This window comes from Pygocentrus nattereri, chromosome 14, assembly GCF_015220715.1.
Source record: "Pygocentrus nattereri isolate fPygNat1 chromosome 14, fPygNat1.pri, whole genome shotgun sequence".
In the NCBI taxonomy this organism is placed as follows: Eukaryota; Metazoa; Chordata; class Actinopteri; order Characiformes; family Serrasalmidae; genus Pygocentrus; species Pygocentrus nattereri.
Genome location: NC_051224.1, coordinates 28,474,122 through 28,492,176, shown reverse-complemented (window position 1 = coordinate 28,492,176; position 18,055 = coordinate 28,474,122). Strand labels below are relative to the sequence as shown.

The window sequence follows — 18,055 nt, the reverse complement described above, 5'->3', positions numbered from 1 at the left end:
GTATAGTGAATTGTTGGACTGTTTCTTCGAAGCTAATGATATTAAAAGAGCCAGAAAGACGGAAGGCTGTACTTTTAAGCGGAGTTGGTGCTACTACTTATAGCTTGCTGAGGAATTTAGTCAGTCCTGAATTGCCAAAAGCAAAAACGTATGACCAGCTTACTGCTGAGCTTAAGAAGCACTTCAACCCCACACCAAGTGAAATCGTGCAAAGATTTAAATTTAATTCATGCATACGGAAGAGCGGTGAGTCAATAGCTGAGTATGTGGCTGAATTGAGGAAATTAGCACTGCATTGTGACTACAAAGACGCATTGTCGGAAATGTTAAGGGACAGATTGTTGTGTGGAGTGAATGATGACCGAATGCAACGGCGACTTTTATCTGAAACGAAACTGACTTTTGATAAGGCTTTGGAATTATGCCAGCCTATCGAATCAGCATCGAAAGATGTGAAAGAAATGCAGGGGAAGCTGGCCGAGGACACAGCACTGCATGCACATGTGCCAAAGACTCAAGTAGGTGTCCACAAAGTATCTGCTGACAGAACTCAGCGCAAATTTCCCAGTTGTTATCGCTGCAAAGGCCAGCACAATGCCGCTGAATGCAAGTTTGCCACTGAGCTCTGTCATAACTGTGGCAAAAGAGGGCACATTAACAAAGCTTGTAGATCGAAGGCGGGCAATTCACATGTGCAGAAGGCAACATTCAAAGGGCAAAAAGGCGAAAGCAGAGGCCCAGGAAAAGAACAGTGAGCGAATCAACTTAGAGGGGAGGAAGGAAGTGATACAGAGGACATGAGTTTTCATACAATTTACAGCATGTCTGAAGAGCTGACCAAGGTAGCGCCCATCACACGCACCATGAATGTCAATGGAATGAAAGTCACATTTGAAGTTGATACTGGTTGTGGAGTAACCATATTAAGCAAACAGCAATACACACAACTGTGGAAGAAAAAAGACACTGCAGAATTAAAGCCCTGCTCGCTAAAATTAAAAACATACACAGGAGAGAAGTTAGAAGTGCTGGGAATGGCACAAGTGAAGGTGCAACATGAAAACAAAGAAAAGAACTTACCTGTAGTAGTAGTTTGAGGCGAAGGACCAAACCTTCTAGGGCGAAGTTGGCTACAAGAGCTGGCCATGATGGATCAGTTAGTGAACAAGGTGAATTCGCAGTCCAAGTTGCAGCTGGAGGGGATTCTCGAAAGACACGCTGAGGTGTTCATAGAAGGGTTAGGACAGCTCAAGGGTGCCACGGCGAAGATTAATGTGGACAGGGATGCCCAACCACGATTCTGTAAACCCCCGACCGGTACCCTATGCAGTCAAGCCACTGGTTGAAAGCGAGCTACAGAGGCTCCTGGATGACAAGATAATCGAGCCAGTGCAGGTTGCAGAGTGGGCGGCGCCCATAGTCCCAGTGCGAAAACCGGATGGCTCCATTAGAATATGTGGGGATTACAAACTCACTGTCAATAGAGCATCGCGGGTGGATCAGTATCCAATTCCCAAAGTGGAGGACCTTTTCGCACAGCTGAACGGGGGGCAGCATTTCATGAAATTAGACATGAGTCATGCATACCAACAGGTAGTCTTAGAAGAAGAATCCAGAAAGTATGTAACCATCAATACACACAAGGGCTTGTATACCTATACACGCTTACCATTTGGAGTAGCTTCTAGTCCTGCTATATTCCAGAGAACAATGGAGGGCATCTTAGGTGGAATTCCGAATGTTGCCATTTATTTGGATGACATACTTTGTACAGGACCAAATGAACAAGAACACCTGAAAACGCTGGAGGAAGTACTTCAACGGTTGGAGAAAAGCGGCCTGAGGTTGAAAAGAGGCAAGTGTGAGTTCATGGGAAAAGAGGTGACGTTCCTAGGCCACAAGATCAATGCCAGTGGTCTACACCCTCTGACAGAGAAAGTGGAAGCCATCGCGGAAGCACCTGAGCCACAAAATGTTAGTGAGTTAAAAGCTTACCTGGGCTTGTTGAACTACTACCATAGGTTCCTCCCGAAGCTCTCTACACTGCTAGCACCGCTGCATACCCTGCTAAAGAAAGAAGAGAAATGGTCATGGGGGGTCAAGCAGCAGAAGGCATTTGAAGAGTCCAAAGTGCTACTTCAGTCCTGTAGTGTGTTAGTACACTACGACTCAAACAAACCACTCATCTTAGCATGTGTTCAGTGAAATGAGAGCCATACCTCAGATGACATCTCCTAGGATTCAGAGATGGGCAGTCACATTAGCAGCGTATGAGTACACCATCATGTACAAAGTGGGCCGAGACCATACGAACGCTGACGCGTTGAGTAGGCTACCCTTGGATGGGGAAAGAGAGAGCACGCCTGAGAAGGAGGAGAGAGTGCTGCTGTTTGAGGACATCGGCGTGCCACTGGTGAACGCACAGCAAATTAAGAAATGGACGGACAAAGACCCTGTGCTAGCAAGAGTGCATGAATACATCTTGCGAGGCTGGCCAAAGGTGAACAGTCCTGAGTTCATTCCATACGCCCGACGCCAGGAGGAGCTCAGTACCCAGGAAGGATGTATCCTGTGGGGAGGACGTGTTGTTGTTCCACAACCTGGACGCAATGCCTTACTGAAACAACTACACCAAGCACACCCCGGCATCACCCGAATGAAAGGGTTGGCGAGAAGTTACATGTGGTGGCCAAACATCGATGCAGAGGTGGAGGTGCTTGTGAAAGCATTTGCGACATGCCAGGAAAACCGGAACAGTCCTCCAGTGGCCCCATTACATCCCTGGGAAGTTCCTGATAAACCATGGAGGAGAATCCACATCGATTATGCGGGTCCATGGATGGGAAGAATGTTCCTGATCCTTGTGGATGCATACTCAAAGTGGATCGATGCCTATTCTGTGAGTAGCTATACATCTGCAGTTACCATTGAATGTCTTAGAAAGAGTTTCAGTCAACATGGCATACCTGAAATCATAGTGTCAGATAATGGTACCTGTTTTACGAGTGAACAGTTCCAAGAGTTTGCTGAAAAGAATGGCATACGTCATACCACGACTGCGCCATACCATCCTTCTTCTAATGGCTTAGCCGAGAGGGCTGTGCAGACGTTCAAGTCACTCATGAAGAAGATGGCAGGAGACTCTATTGAAACTAAAATGTCCCGAGCCCTGTTTAGCTATCGCATAACACCCCAATCTACAACTGGCAAGTCACCAGCTGAGTTGTTGAGTGGTAGGAAGTTGAGGTCAACTCTTGACTTAATACATCCAGACTTTAGAAACAGAGTACATGACAAACAAGAGAAACAAAAAGGTTATCATGACATGCATGCGCAAGTGAGAATACTTGGAGAGGAAGTCTACACACTGAACTTTGGCTTAGGACCAACCTGGCTATCAGGAGTAATAACAGAGAAGACAGGCCCTGTGTCATTCCTAGTTACTTTAGGTAATGGACAAGTTGTGAGACGACACATCGACCAAGTACGTGGTAGAAACTCCACCCCACCGGCGATGACACAAGAGGTCTTGCCTGACTCCTCGCCTGAGGAGGACATCACTGAACCACCACTTCAGGTAGTACCTGAGGTAGCCATCTCCTCTGATTCTACTGACAGCACTGCAGCAGAAGCAACTGGGGAGCAGCCTGAGTCTTCACCTGTAGTTGACTCACCAGCTGTGAGAAGATCTCAGCGAACCAGAAAAGCTCCAGATTACTTGAAGGACTATACTTAGTTAGTAGTGAGTTCCTCAGCCACAGGACAAGAATGCGTCCTGGAACCTCACTGGGATGCGGTAGTCAACCCAAATCCCTAATTAGAAATGTTAGGTGTGTATATATATATATATATATATATATATATAAAATTATATGTATGACACATAGGTTGGAAGACGTTATAATAAAAAAAAGAAGAAAAAAAAAGTAACTGTTATAGTTAAGGGTTAATTGGGAGTTCCAGGATGTCTAGTGTAAATGGCTAAGTGTAAAGTAGTTTAATCTAGAGGGGAGGGATGTGGTAGACTGAATGACAAGTCAGAACACTTACAGTAATTGCCTCTAGAGGGAGCTACCTTCTGGGAACTGTGATACGCTTATCGGGGTCACAGCGAGAACAAGTGTCGCGGGCTGAACTCATGTTTCGGTTGTTGTGTTAGTGTTGGAGAATAAATGGCATGAAGCCAAAGAAAAACAACTCCAGTGTGATTGTTGCTACACACCACCGTAGGATATCACATAAACGTTGTTCTTAAACTGTTGGACTATTTGCTCACACAGTTGTTCACAAAGTGGTGAACCTCACCCCCATCCTTGCTTGTGAACGACTGAGCCTTTCAGGGATACTCCCTTTATACCCAATCATGACACTCACCTGTTTCCAGTTAACCCGATCACCTGGGGAACAAAATCAGCAACTTTATCTACAGTTCTCTGTTCTTCGTCTGATGCTCACTGAAACATGATAGATCTCTTCTTTTAGCTTGATTTGAAGTGATCTACAAACGTACCTGCACTCAGGCGGATCCAGTACAAACTCAGCTTAATATCACTGATGACCGCTGATAAACTGATTAGGCCATCAGAATATCTTAATTATTATTTTAATGCTGGGAATATTTTTCTGAGGATATTTTCTCAGGACATTCTCCAGCTTTTTGTTTGACTTTTCCCGTTCCACCTGAAATGGTGCGGCAGTCAGTTCTGAACATTATTATATAACACAACGTGCGATTGAGGCCATTTTTTGAAAACCCTATTCTTTCTGGCCATAGAAAAATGGGGCTTAGACCCGAAGTTCCTAATACTGGCATAACGAGGACTACAGAATGACGCACGACTATAATGAACTATTACAGATATACCAAGTCTCCCGCATATCAATAGTGTCTCCCAGATGCCCGGAAGTCAGATAAAATCTCCCGGAATCCAGAAGTAGTGGCCCAAGAGTGAACACAAACACAGACTTTTTCCCCCAATCGCGTGTGGGAAAGAGGGGGAGAGGGAGAGAGCGGCGCTCCCCTCGTGTGCATATTCATGAAGCGCATGCAAAACAGAGAGGGTTCTGATTGGCCTGTTCTCTCCAAAGAGTCTGTGAGTCAGCCAATCAGTTTTTAGTGTGGGCGGGCAGTGTTTTTTCCCCCTCCTGGACGGGGTGCGTTCAGTGACAGAAGGAGCATCATGGCGGAGGGAGGGAAAGCGGATGCAGGGCCTTCCAAAAAGAAGAAATATACAACTCATTTTACCTCTGACTACTCTAAAATATATCCATGTCTGGTCAAAGTAAAGAACAATGACAGTCTTGCCCGCTGTACAGTTTGTAATACTGATTTCAGAATTGTGATGTAGAAAGTTAGGTAGGCTAATGTCGAAGCCTTTGCTGTAAGATGTAAGTTTGTGGAGCTTAAAGCAAAGTTATGTTTGTTGCATAAGATGTATTGTGTATATATATATATATATATTTTGCAGTGGCCGGGGGGTTGGGGTGGGGGTTGTTGTTGGGAGAAGTGTCTCCCTGAAATTAATTTTTGTAAGTTGGGATGTCTGCTATTAGCGCAAGAAGTTTCCGAGAGCAGCCTGTGCAACCTAGACTAATCTACGTCTAAGGATAACAAAACAAATTTGGTGAAATTCCCTTAAGTAATAAGGAAGATATGGCCGATTTAATCCTGAGAATTCAACATCTCAGAGTACAAGTGAATTCGTAAACAATCGGAGACAACACGGCCTGGTAGCAGCCAGAGAAGGCACCCTAAAAGTTACATTTACGTCATCAATATGCGCCACCCACATGCCCTTCCTGCTGTTGTCCAGCTTTTCCGAGCAGGAGACTGAACGAAAGGAGAAATTCGCGAAAGAGAAATGGCTCGTTGTCTGACGTTACTGAAGTTTGCTGTTGTGAGTTCCTGTAAGGCAAACACGAGGCTTTTCTCCTACAGCCAAAGGAGTGGAAACCGGGTCGTGAGAGCCGCATTCACTGAAGGTAATAATTCACATGTATGAATGTTAACGGCGTGGGACATTAACCCAGAATCTTTAAGGCGCTGAATAATAGCGCACGCGTGACATTAAATGTGAGATGTTATATGTTGATTCTACAACTATTAAATCCTAAATTTCTTAAGTTGCAAAAATATACATTTTTTAAAAATACGACTGGTCCTCTTAGCCGTGGTCCAGATTAATAAAGACCTGAGAGGCATTTGTAAAATATCACATCATTAAAGTTAATTTTTGTGTGCTGTTATCTATATGCTTGATCAGTTATTATAGTTACAGGTATTAATGTTCTACATTTGGCACCAAAAGCGGAACTACTTTATTGTTAAACGGATAATGGGAGTAGATCTTAATAAATCACTCAAATATGCCAAACTGCCCTCGTTGCGTCATGCAATATAATTGCATAAAATGAGTCCTTTATTTGCTCCAGTTTATTAAATGCGTAGTTCAGTTCCTGTGCATGTTGAATTAAGAGGGTTGTACTGAACGGTACAATATGTTGCGTTGTTACCCTTTTAATTTGAAGGCTTTTTTAAAGTGTAACAGACATGGTTGGCCTTTTTAATGCCAGAAGGTTCTGCGTCATGTCTGAGTTTTGGAAAGAAAAAAAAAACAAAACATAGTCTTTACTGTCAAAACAATTTCAGAGGGAAAAGAGCAAGGAAAACCAGACATCTCAATTCTTTGATGCTGTCTCAACTGTAGAGAGGACTAAATTTGTTTGTCAATCTGAAATAGAGTTCTCAAAGTACTAGTGCTATATTAAGTAACTCAAAGGAAGTGTTTAGGTCAAGCAGTGCAGAGATGGCCACACTCACACTAAGCAAAAGCAATGCTAAGGAATTCCAGAAAGATATAAGAATAATGCTATGTGGGCTCTAGAATTAGATCTTTGGGTCTATTTTGCAGTCTATTTTGACTCTGGCTGTCCGCAGTTGCATGCATATCAGTCCAGTTGAAAGCATGTATTCATGTCATGTCTTGGTTTTGCACCAAATTATGGAGAGTAGAATCTATAAGAGTATCGTTCAGTATTAATATTGATATTAATATTAGTAAAATCTTAACAATGCCCATCCCTATGCACCTCCTTGAAGCCAGCCCCCCATTGTGGTCAGAAATGGAATAAAAATACTACTATTCGTTTATGCTGGTTTGTGCCGTAGGAATCATCTTTTGTATATAAAATAAGTAACAAACTGTAAACCTTAACAAGATTTATTACTTGCTTGTTAATTCTCTTCTTGTTACTATTTTTTCTTGAGTGACTTGCTATCCCTTTGCCACTGTAGAATAAGAATTGAAGTGCTGAGAATTTCCCCGTTGTTGGACTAATAAATGATTATCTTGTAACTCCATCAACATCTAAATCACACAAAAATTGGCTCATTCATTTGTGCTGTTAAAAGAAACGTTTATTTTAATTCTTAAGTTAATACTTGTGATGTTGCTCAGCTCCGCATCAGTGTCTGATTCGTGCTAAAATGGTCTTATTTGTTTGTGCAGGTTTGTGCTGCAAAAATGTATGTTTGTGATACTTAATTTTTAAGTTAGCAAGCAAAAAGATTTAAGTGTTGTCACTCTGCTTAGAGGAGGATGGGTTGCCTTTTTGAGTCTTGGTTCCTCTCAGGGTTTCTTCCTCTTGAGGAGTTTTTCCCTTGCCACTGTCACCATGGGCTTGCTCATGGGGGCTTGGACCCTGATTTTTATGTAAAGCTGCTTTGTGACAACACCTGTTGTAAAAAGCGCTATATAAATAAACTTTGACGTGGCTTTGACTGAACTGCCCTGTCCCTTTTTTGGATGTTGCAGTGTTGCAGGCCTGAGTGGTAGGAGTGGATGTATATTTACAAATTAAATTAAGTTTACCAGACAAAACATAAAATACCTTATGTTCACACTATCTGCAATGAAATGCAAGTTCAAGTAAATATTAGAAGTCACTACTTTCTTTTTTTTTTTTTTTTAATTTGCATTTTCCTGTACTGTCCCAGCTTTTTCTGATTTGAGGTTGTACTTGAATCACTCCATTTACTGTTGGAGGTTTGATTTATGCTGCTGTGGCGCTAATGTTGTTTTTTCTGGTTGCTTTTATAATATTTAGTTATAATAGTGCAGCTAAACTAAAGTGATGCTTTTTTCAATGGAAATGGTGTGTAGCACAAACTGACAATCTACCTGCCAAAGTTGAACCTGAACTGACGTGCTAAATTCAATAGGTGATCTCTTCTTCATATGCAGTAATGATAGACAGGTGCCCTCACTAAAAAGCTTTTACAAAAGTGTATGAGCTTTGAGCACTGACAAAAAGACAGTGTCCCAAAGCCAGGGCTCCAGACAAAAAATTGCTTGAGGAGCCACTGGCTCCTAACAGAAAAAAATCAGGCACCAATAGCTTTTTAAAATAATAATATGCAGGAAAATAAGCTTTTCAACACACCAAGTCAGCTCTGTGATTTAAATGGGAACACAGTTTTTTCAAGATGTCTGCATAATTAAATAGTTAACGTGTCAGCAAATTCATGCTCGAGTGGTTTGGTATGAAACGCTTTGTTCTAGAGACTTGGTCATTGTTCACAATGATGATGATGACCGGAATCAGACATCTAAGGAGAATGTCTCTAAAAGTTTCCTCCCAGAAAGGTATTATGATCAGTGTTTATGAAATGCTGCCTCATGTCAGAGATATTGTTTTACAGCAACTTTGTGATAAAGTTTTGTTGGTGATTGTAAGGTGCAGTGCGCTCTGTCCAGTAGGTGGGGCTTTATCGAGCTTTCAGCAGGACGGAAACTGCAGTTGTATTGCAGCTGAAAGCCCCTTCTCTATCAGCTCCATGTTGTTTCCCTGTGCTGATACCTCGTTAATTGCAGTCTTAAAGTATGAAAGTTCCGTCCTGACTGCCTGAATCTCTAATTTGATAGCAGACATTTCACTTTCAGGCACCGCCGAAACCTCATCTTTGAAAATGGTCGTGAAATTGGCTCACAATGATGACAGTAGCTCATTGTTAAAGGCCACTATATCAGTAGAGCTTACTGCTACTGAAGGTGTTACAGCGGAGTCACCTGAGTCACTCAAGTCCCTGGGGGGAAACGGCACATTAGCCTTAGCAGGCCCGGTTGTTGCGATATTGATATTATGACCTTTGGTGCTCCTGCTAGCCAGTTAGTATTTGAACACCCTGTGACTTTGCAAGTTCTCCCACTTAGAAATCATGGAGGGGTCTGTAATTTTCATCTTAGGTGCATGTCCACTGTGAGAGACATAATCTAAAAAAAATCCTGAAATCACAATGTATGATTTTTTAAAAATAATTTATTTGTGTGTCACAGCTGCAAATAAGTATTTGAACACCTCATAGACCTGTTAGTCCGCCTCTAAATTCCACCTCCACTCCACTTATTATTCTAAATTAGAAGCACCTGTTTGAGGTCATTAGCTGCATAAAGACATCTGTCCACCCCACACAATCAGTAAGACTCCAACTACTAACAGGGCTAAGACCAAAGAGCTGTCCAAAGACACCAGAGACAAAATTGTAGACCTCCACAAGGGCTACGGTGCAATTCCCAAGCAGCTTGGTGAAAAAAGATCACCTGTTGGAGCAATTATTAGAAAATGGAAGAAGCTAAACATGACTGTAAATCTCCCTCGGACTGGGGCTCCATGCAAGATCTCACCTTGTGGCATATCAATGGTCCTAAGAAAGGTGAGGAATCAGCCCAGAACTACACGGGAGGAGCTGGTCAATGACCCGAAGAGAGCTGGCACCACTTTTTTTTACCAAGGTTACTGTGGGTAATACACACTTCATAGTTTAAAGTCATGCATGGCACGGAAGGTTTCCCTGCTTAAATCAGCACACGGCCAGGCCCGTCTTAAGTTTGCCCATGACCATTTGGATGATCCAGAGGAATCATGGGAGAAAGTTCTGTGGTCAGATGAGACCAAAATAGAACTTTTTGGTCTAAATTCCACTCGCCATGTTCGGAGGACGAAGAATAATGAGTACCATCCCAAAAACACCAACCCTACTGTGAAGCATGGGGGTGGAAGTGTCATGCTTTGGGGGTGTTTTCTGCACATGGGACAGGACGACTGCACTGTATTAAGGAGAGGATGACCGGGGCCATGTATTGCGAGATTTTGGGGAACAACCTCCTTCCCTCAGTTAGAGCATTGAAGCTGGGTCTTCCAACATGACAATGACCCAAAGCACACAGCCAGGATAACCAAGGAGTGGCTCCATAAGAAGCATATCAAGGTTCTGGAGTGGCCTAGCCAGTCTCCAGACCTAAACCCTATAGAAAATCTTTGGAGGGAGCTCAAACTCCATGTTTCTCAGTGACAGCCCAGAAACCTGGCTAATCTGGAGAAGATCTGTATGGAGGAATGGGCCAAAATCCCTGCTGCAGTAAGTGTAAACCTGGTGAAAAACTACAGGAAACATTTGACCTCTGTAATTGCAAACAAAGGCTACTGTACCAAATATTAACATTGATTTTCACAGGTGTTCAAATACTTATTTGCAGCAGTAACACACAAATAAATTATTTAAAAAATCATACATTGTGATTTCCAACTTGCAAGGTTACAGGGTGTTCAAATAGTTATTTTCCTCACTGTACATGACTGAGGTGTTCTTGAGCAAGGTACCTAACCCCTAACCTCTCCCCAGGTGATGAGGATTGGGCTGCCCATTGCTCTGGGCATGTGTGCTCACTGCCCCCTAGTGTGTGTGTGTGCTCACTAGTGTATATGTGTTGTCACTTCACGGATGGGTTAAATGTGCAGGTGAAATTTCCCTGTTGTGGGATTAATAAGGGTCACTTAATCTTCTTTAAATCTGTTCTGTTTGTCATACTGTACCAGCTGCATCAGTTGCCAATTTTTAACGTAGACTCTTAAACTCCAAGCCTATTTTTGCCAATTTTCGCCTGAAATGACATACCCAAATATTAATGCTTTTTACTCAAATATTATATAATCCAGAGGCAATTTTAAGAAGTATTATTACTCAAAAGCCTTAACAAAATTAATTGAAAACACTTGAAATTATTGAAATTAAACTATAATGGCCAAAATATGGTAAAAATAGGAAAAAAAACAAGGCGCTTTTCAAAATTTCTTTTTTTGTTTTAGATTTTAGGGACCATAAACTGAAGAGGTCATGTCCATGAAATGCTTTTGCAGTTCCATATTTTGCCCCTTGGGGTCAAATTTTTACCTTGTAAAATTTTAAACTGATTACCCTCACTGATCAGACGTTATTCACTCTAGAGTAGATAGTGTACATACATTTCTGTGTACATTTCTCCAAGTGTCCCTTTGAAGTCTCCAAAGGACCACAACCTCTCCAAATTGAAAAAAACTAATTTTCTAACAATTTTTGCAGGAAAAAAATTGTTTATGTATTACCTACTCTTGATGGCAACATCCTATGGTGTATTTCTTTACATTATTTGACAAAATTTTGTTATAACAACAATTTCAACTGTATTATAAAAGCCAAATAAGCTGTGTTTACCGTGCCTGCTGCGCACTTGGCGCTAATCTTCCAGGTTATATCCCGCCTCCCCTGTTGCGCGTCCGCCTAACGTGACACCTAGTTGGTCGACAGGTTTGATTGATGTGTCGTTGGAAAGGGGAGAATCTCAGCCCAAGGAGAACATATTTTAATTTGGGTTTAAATTAGACATAAAAGATTTTTGCCTTCTGTTTTTTACAAGCACTCTTTGCACAAAAAAGAGGATTACTACCGAATGCATTACCGGAAATACACGGGTGTGGTGTCATTTTGAAGCCAAGAAGGAGAGGTAAGAGAAACTGTAAGCTGATGGCGTGTGACGTATTTCGGCGAGCGGCAGGGGTCGTTACGCACCAAGGCTGAGTTTTCGCAAAAAAAATCTCCTGTTTGAAACGCCACACTATTTTGGCTCTAATTCGGAAACCCTATGTCGTACAGTAAAACGGATCATCGCATCCGGAGAGCCAGACGGTTTGAATGATGTATAACATGCCCACATTGGATCAAATATGGATTTATAAAAAACGCAAATATAAAAAATATTAAGCTTATTTTTTAATAAAACTTTTGCTAACAAGGTATATTTCGCCCATACAGCTAAACTGGCTAGATAGCTGGCAAGCAGAGGTTCTAAGCTTTCATATGACATATTGGGTGTCTTTATTGACCCTATAATTATTCATAAACACTGGCAAACATTAATTATGACACATTTCTGGGGTTAAACATCTTCATTTCTGAAAATGAAAACCGCGCCATTAAGGGATCAATTTTTGGGGGGAAAAATTAAGCGAAGTTCTTAATATAAAACTTTGAGTTCTCTACATTCTCTATTAAATAATTTTTTAATGCTTTCCCTGAACATGACTTCTGCTGTGTCGAATAAGGAAGTGTGAACGTTGCCTATTGTTTATCCTTATTGTGTAGAAACACAGAAATAATGCTGCAACAACTAATCCTCGTTGTCATTAACATTGATTAAAATTGTTGGCAATTGATGACATTGATGTTTGCGCTTCCAGTTTACATTATGCTTGTAGCACAGCAGTATGATTGGCGTATGCAAAAAAAAAAAATGCTGCAATGCTGCATCCACAGCGGAAACCCTGCAAGATGGGAGTACAAACCCCATTTGTTTAAAAGTTGGGAATATTCTGTAATCTTTGTTAATTCTCTTGAAACCATTCTTGGCACCAAATCATTATCTAAATTCTCCTCTTCATGATGTTTCATATATTTTCTATAAGAGATATACTTGGACTGTGTAAATACACACTCTGTATTTACAAAGTCACACTGTCATAGCACATACAAATGAGGCTTGCCGTTATTTTGCTGAAATGACTTTGGGCTTTTTGTTTTGATGGAAGTATATAGATATAAGTATATATCTCTAAAATCTCAGTATATGCCTCCACATCATTTATACATTCACACATATTCAAATCACACCTGCTGTGGGCACTGATGCACCCCAATACTCTGACAGATGTTGGTGTTTGCACCTTTTGCTGATAAAAGTCAGGATGGTCTGTTTTATGTTTGGCACAGACATTCATTTTTTTTCTGAAAACAACCTGAAAATTGGGCTATTTAGACCACAGCACATGCTTCCACTGTCTTTTGGAGCATCTGAGATTAGCTAGGGCCCAGAGAACTTGGTGCCATTTTTGCAAAGAACGTTTACATTTACAGCATTTACCAGACGCTTTTATCCAGAGCTTCTTTTTCTAAATAAAGTATCTTTGCTAGTTACAAATATGTTGGAGAGAAAGCTAGTCCTGAGCTCAGATATTGCTAGAAACAAAAGCCTCTATGTTTAACTCTGTGCTCATTTAAGTGCTGTAAAAAGAAATGTGTTTTCAGTCTGGTTTGAAGACCACAAGTTAGTCTGCTGATCAGACAGCCAGTGGAAGTTTGTTCCACCACCTCGGTGCCAGGACAGAGAAAAGTCTGGATGCTCATCTTCCACGCATGTTGATGGATGGCGGGTCAAGCCGAGCTGTAATTGAAACTCGAAGGGCTCGAAGTTTCTGTGTAAATGCGTGGAATTTTGCTCAACAAAAACAATATTACACAAAAATACATAAATATATATTAGAAATATCAGGAAGTACTCATGCCCAGACATTTCATACATAGACATTTTAACTTTCTACGATATGCAATCATGGGATCCCAAGTTCTATGGAATTTTGACAGTTGCCTCTCTGTCTTTACTAGAAAATACTAACCTAATCTTTACTAGTTTAAGGAAACTAGGGTGATTTTGAATTAAGCAACAACCTCCTTGTCAGAAAGGCCAAGGCCTTCTTAATTCTTAAATTTGTGATAATCATCCCAAATAATTTTATTTTGACATACGTTTAACATCAATGTGCATACCCCTGGGCTACACTTACTACAGTTTGGCAATCATTGTTCTGCAGGAAATAAATATGTGTATATTTGGCTGTTTGAATGCTTTAAATTACTTTTGGATAAGTGTTTGCATTTACGGTATCTATTTAGCAATGTTTACATTTTGTGCACTGTTGAAAGCCTGAAAACCCTTAAAGTAGGCTGTTGCCATCACTGGATGGGGAATATGAGGTAGATTGGCCAGTAAACTGGGCACTGATTTATGCAATTTAGGTAATTTTGTTGACTAGTATGATTTGATTACTTGCAAAAGTTGAAGAAAATCAAAATTAATTAAATAATTACAGAATACAAAGTTTTAAATAGCTCTGGTCATATGACACATTTGACCATGTATATATAGCATCCTGTAAGCAGTGCCCTATGACCATTAAGGAAGGACTAGAGGATGACCCACACAAACTGCAGCAGATGAGCTATTGTCTCTGACTCTAAAAGGTGCCAGACAAGAGCTAATAGAGTGGACAGTGAGTAGGCAGAGTGTTTAAAAACTAAGTGTCTTTAAAAACTAAAGTCTGTAATTATAGAACTACAAAGTGCACCTATATAGTACAGACAATGATACACAGACACACACACACACACATACACATATATATATATATATATATATATATATATATATATATATATATATATATATATATATATATATAAATAAATATAAAATGTCTTTCCTTAATGGTCATAGGGCACTGCTTACAGGATGCTGTTGGCTGGATATTATTGGTTGGTGGACTAGTCTCAGTCCAGCAGAAATAAGGAGATGTTTAAAAACTCCAACTCTTTCAAGCTTTCATTTCGGTATCTCACTATGGGATATGCCAACTCCCGTATTGCCAGACAAGCTCACTTTGTACAACCGTCCGCCCCAAGCCATGTAAATCTGCTGACCGGCAGGTCCCGTCTCACAGGTGGGGATACACTAAGCACAGTATGCGCCAAGGTAGGCGCAGTGACATGCAGCCTAGTAGAACTGAGTAAAGGTATGAGGCGAGGCCCAGTTGGCCTCTCGTGGAATGTGCCCTCAAGCCAGCGGGAGGCTGCATGCCTTTGCTGGAGTAAGCTACAGCTATAGCCCCGACTATCCAGTGGGACAGGTGCTGTTTATTGATGGGCTTCCCAATGTGAGGTCTTGCCCAGGATACGAACAGCTGATCAGTTTTCTTTAATTCCTTAGTCCTATTCAGATAAATGCGCAGCGCATGCACCGGACACAGCATGTTTAACCGTCGCTGCTCATCAGAGGCAAACGGTGGGGGGTAAACAGCCATCAGCACCACAGGGGAAAACGCCGCTGACGACTCAATTTTGGGGATAAAGGCAGGGTTAGGTTTCAACCGACCTCCAGATCCCCCAGTGCAAACCGAGTGCAGGTTGGGTGCGGCAAAATGCACGGATTTCACTGACCTGTTTCGTTGATGCTAGCGCCAATAGAATGGCTTGCTTCATAGATAAAGTTTTGAGATCCACGTCATGTAGAGGTTCAAAAGGGGGGTGTGTTAGACGTTCCAACACCAATGACCGATCCCACGACGGAGTGAGTGATTTGGATATAGGGTGGAGCTGGTGCACTCCCTTCATAAAGCGGCATATCAGGGGGTGCTGTCCCACTGTTGCGCCATTGAAGCCCACGTGGCAGGAGGATATTGCAGCCAAATAAACTTTTTAATAGTGGAAAATGCTTTTCCATTGTCCAAGAGCTCCTGTAAGAAGGACAAAATCACAGGCATAGAGCACTGAAAAGACACCGCCTGTGATTTCGCACATCTCCTCAAAAACTCGCCACTTATGCTCATAAAAGGGTTTGAGTACATGAGGCCCTAGCACTCTGGATCGTCGCTATGACATTATCCAGTAAACCAGCAACAGTTAGATTTGGAACCTTCACAGGCCAATCCCAAGGAGCTATCAGTCTGTGTGCCAACGTGTGCAACTGCCGAGATCGCAGGCCTCCCTGTCGGTTTATGTACGCCAGCAGATAGGGAAAAAGAGTTTCAGTCCCACACTCCATTCACTGATCTGCCCTCGTGAGTGGCTCCCCAACCCGAGAGGGATGCATCCGATTGTGACCACTTTCCTGGCCAGGATGGTGCCCATCGGAACACCCCTTGTCAGAAAAGCCGGCTGTCTCAGCATCGCAGCGCCAACGCACAGTCTATTGAAACCAAAACTCAGCGGTGGCCGTGACGCAACTGGTTCAGTCCGAGGAAGGCCACCTAACGTTGAAATCTTCTCATGTACAGGTGGCTGAACCGCACAGCGACCAAAACCGATGCCATTAATCCCAGAAGTCTGAGACACAGCCTGAAAGTGACGTAATGCCCCCTCTGAAAGTGGGCTAGACACGTCCGAAAAACTCTTACCTTCTCCAAAGATAGCTGTGCCCTGAATTAAACTGAGTTCAGGGTCAACCCTATGAAAGAGATGGTCTGAGCAGGAGTTGGCACTCTTTGCGATATTCACCTGAAAGCCTAGTGCACTCAGATGCTCCGTGAGCAGTCTGGTGTGCTCTCGTGCTTCCTGCTCTGACTGGGCAGCTAAGAGCCAGTCGTCAATGTATGTGGCCAGACGAATGCCTTTCCTCCTGAGCGGTGCCATGGCCGCTTCCGTACATTTCACAAACACCCGCGGGCTTAGAGAAAGTCCAAATGGAAGAACAAGATGTTCGTAGATCACGCCCTGAAAAGCGAACCTCAGAAATTTCCTGTGAGGGGGGTATACAGGGATGTGAAAATAGGCGTCCTGTAGGTCAACTGAGGTGAACCAGTCGCCCTGTCTTACAAAACGCAATAGGGCTGTGTGTGTCCGTGTCCTGAACTTGAACTTTCTGAGGTGCCTGTTTAGAGCATGCAGATCCACCATCAGTCTTAAACCCCCTCCCTTCTTTGGGACCAGAAAGAACCTTGAGTAGAAACCGCACATGCTCTCTTCGGGAGGCACAATTCTTATTGCTTCTTTCTTCATCAACGAGGATATCTCCTCTTGAAGAACACGAGCTGATTCGCCCAGGGCTTTTGAGAACAATATTCCCCTGAATTGCAGTGGAGTGATGGCAAATTGGAGTCTGTACCCCTTGTTTATCGTTCTCCACACCCATTTTGAGGTTGCTCATGCGCGCCATGCGTCCCTCCTTACAGTGAGTGGCATTGAGGGGAGCTCCACTGACCCCAGTCGTGCATGTCCGCCATCTGCTGGTATAAGCAGGAGCTGCGCCCTGGCATGAGGCATCTGACAGGTCTGCACCATCCAGGTGCTCCTGCGACCTTTTTTGTGGGCCGTCATATTTTGGTTTAACACTATGTCTGGAATGTTTTGCAACATGGTATGGGCACTGTGTTTTAACACTACATGTGTCTGAAACATATGTGATAGCGCCCTTGACTGCAAGCCTGGATGCACTATGGGGAACACTTTTATTAAAGAACACTAGTGTGTGCCTTTGAAACTTGGTGGCATTAAACGCACATCCACCTGAACATTGTTTCTCAGTTTCTTTGCCAGGCTGTGCGAACTGAGTACCAACTGGGGCTCTGCATGCCTGAACTGCAACTCTTGGGGGCGTGGAGAAACCAGTGTCTGGCCGTCCTGGTTGCTCCCTTCACACAGCTGTGCACTAGGTAGCATGGCGCTTTTTCTTTCCACCCGGAGTGGAGGCCTGGGTTGGCTTGCTCCTCTGCGTTGAGGTTGGAAGGAGGGGGGTTCTTGGACCAAGCAGCTCTTGCATCGAGGGACTTGGGCTGTGCAGGAGGACCTGTTTGCATCATGGGGCACTTGGGGCACTTGGGGATCCTGAAGGCTGGGGGTGGGCAGCCCACTACCTGTGCAAAGGTTTGGCAAGGAGCAGCAGATGCGGTCACGTGTGTCTTCTTGGGGAGACATATCTGCAAAGCTTCGCCTTCTCTTTTTTCTTGTCACAGCGCTGTTGCATGGCAGCAACAGCAGGACCGAACAGGCCTTGGGGTCTACTGGAACATCCAGAAGTTGAACCTTCTCCTTGTGAGAAAGGCTAGAAAGGTTGAGCCACCATGCCCTCTCCTGTGCCACCATGATATCCATTGCTCTGCCAGAGGCTTAGACAGCACATCTGTGTAGTCAAAGGCA

The 18,055-nt window shown here is 42.9% G+C and overlaps 1 protein-coding gene and 1 long non-coding RNA gene across 2 annotated transcripts in view; one reads left to right on the top strand and one right to left on the bottom strand.

The window, feature by feature from the left end:
- LOC119265092 overlaps positions 1 to 5,003 on the bottom strand; it is a 30,714-nt gene extending 25,711 nt beyond the window's left edge. Inside the window, exon 1 of the long non-coding RNA XR_005131389.1 lies at positions 4,865 to 5,003. This is a non-coding gene — a long non-coding RNA (uncharacterized LOC119265092). The remainder of the gene's footprint in view (positions 1 to 4,864) is intronic.
- Positions 5,004 to 5,777: 774 nt separating this feature from the next.
- trap1 (TNF receptor-associated protein 1) overlaps positions 5,778 to 18,055 on the top strand; it is a 53,289-nt gene continuing 41,011 nt past the window's right edge. Inside the window, exon 1 of the mRNA XM_017705432.2 lies at positions 5,778 to 5,982. Within this exon, the coding sequence (XP_017560921.1) occupies positions 5,862 to 5,982 (121 nt within the window). The 5' untranslated portion in view covers positions 5,778 to 5,861. The remainder of the gene's footprint in view (positions 5,983 to 18,055) is intronic.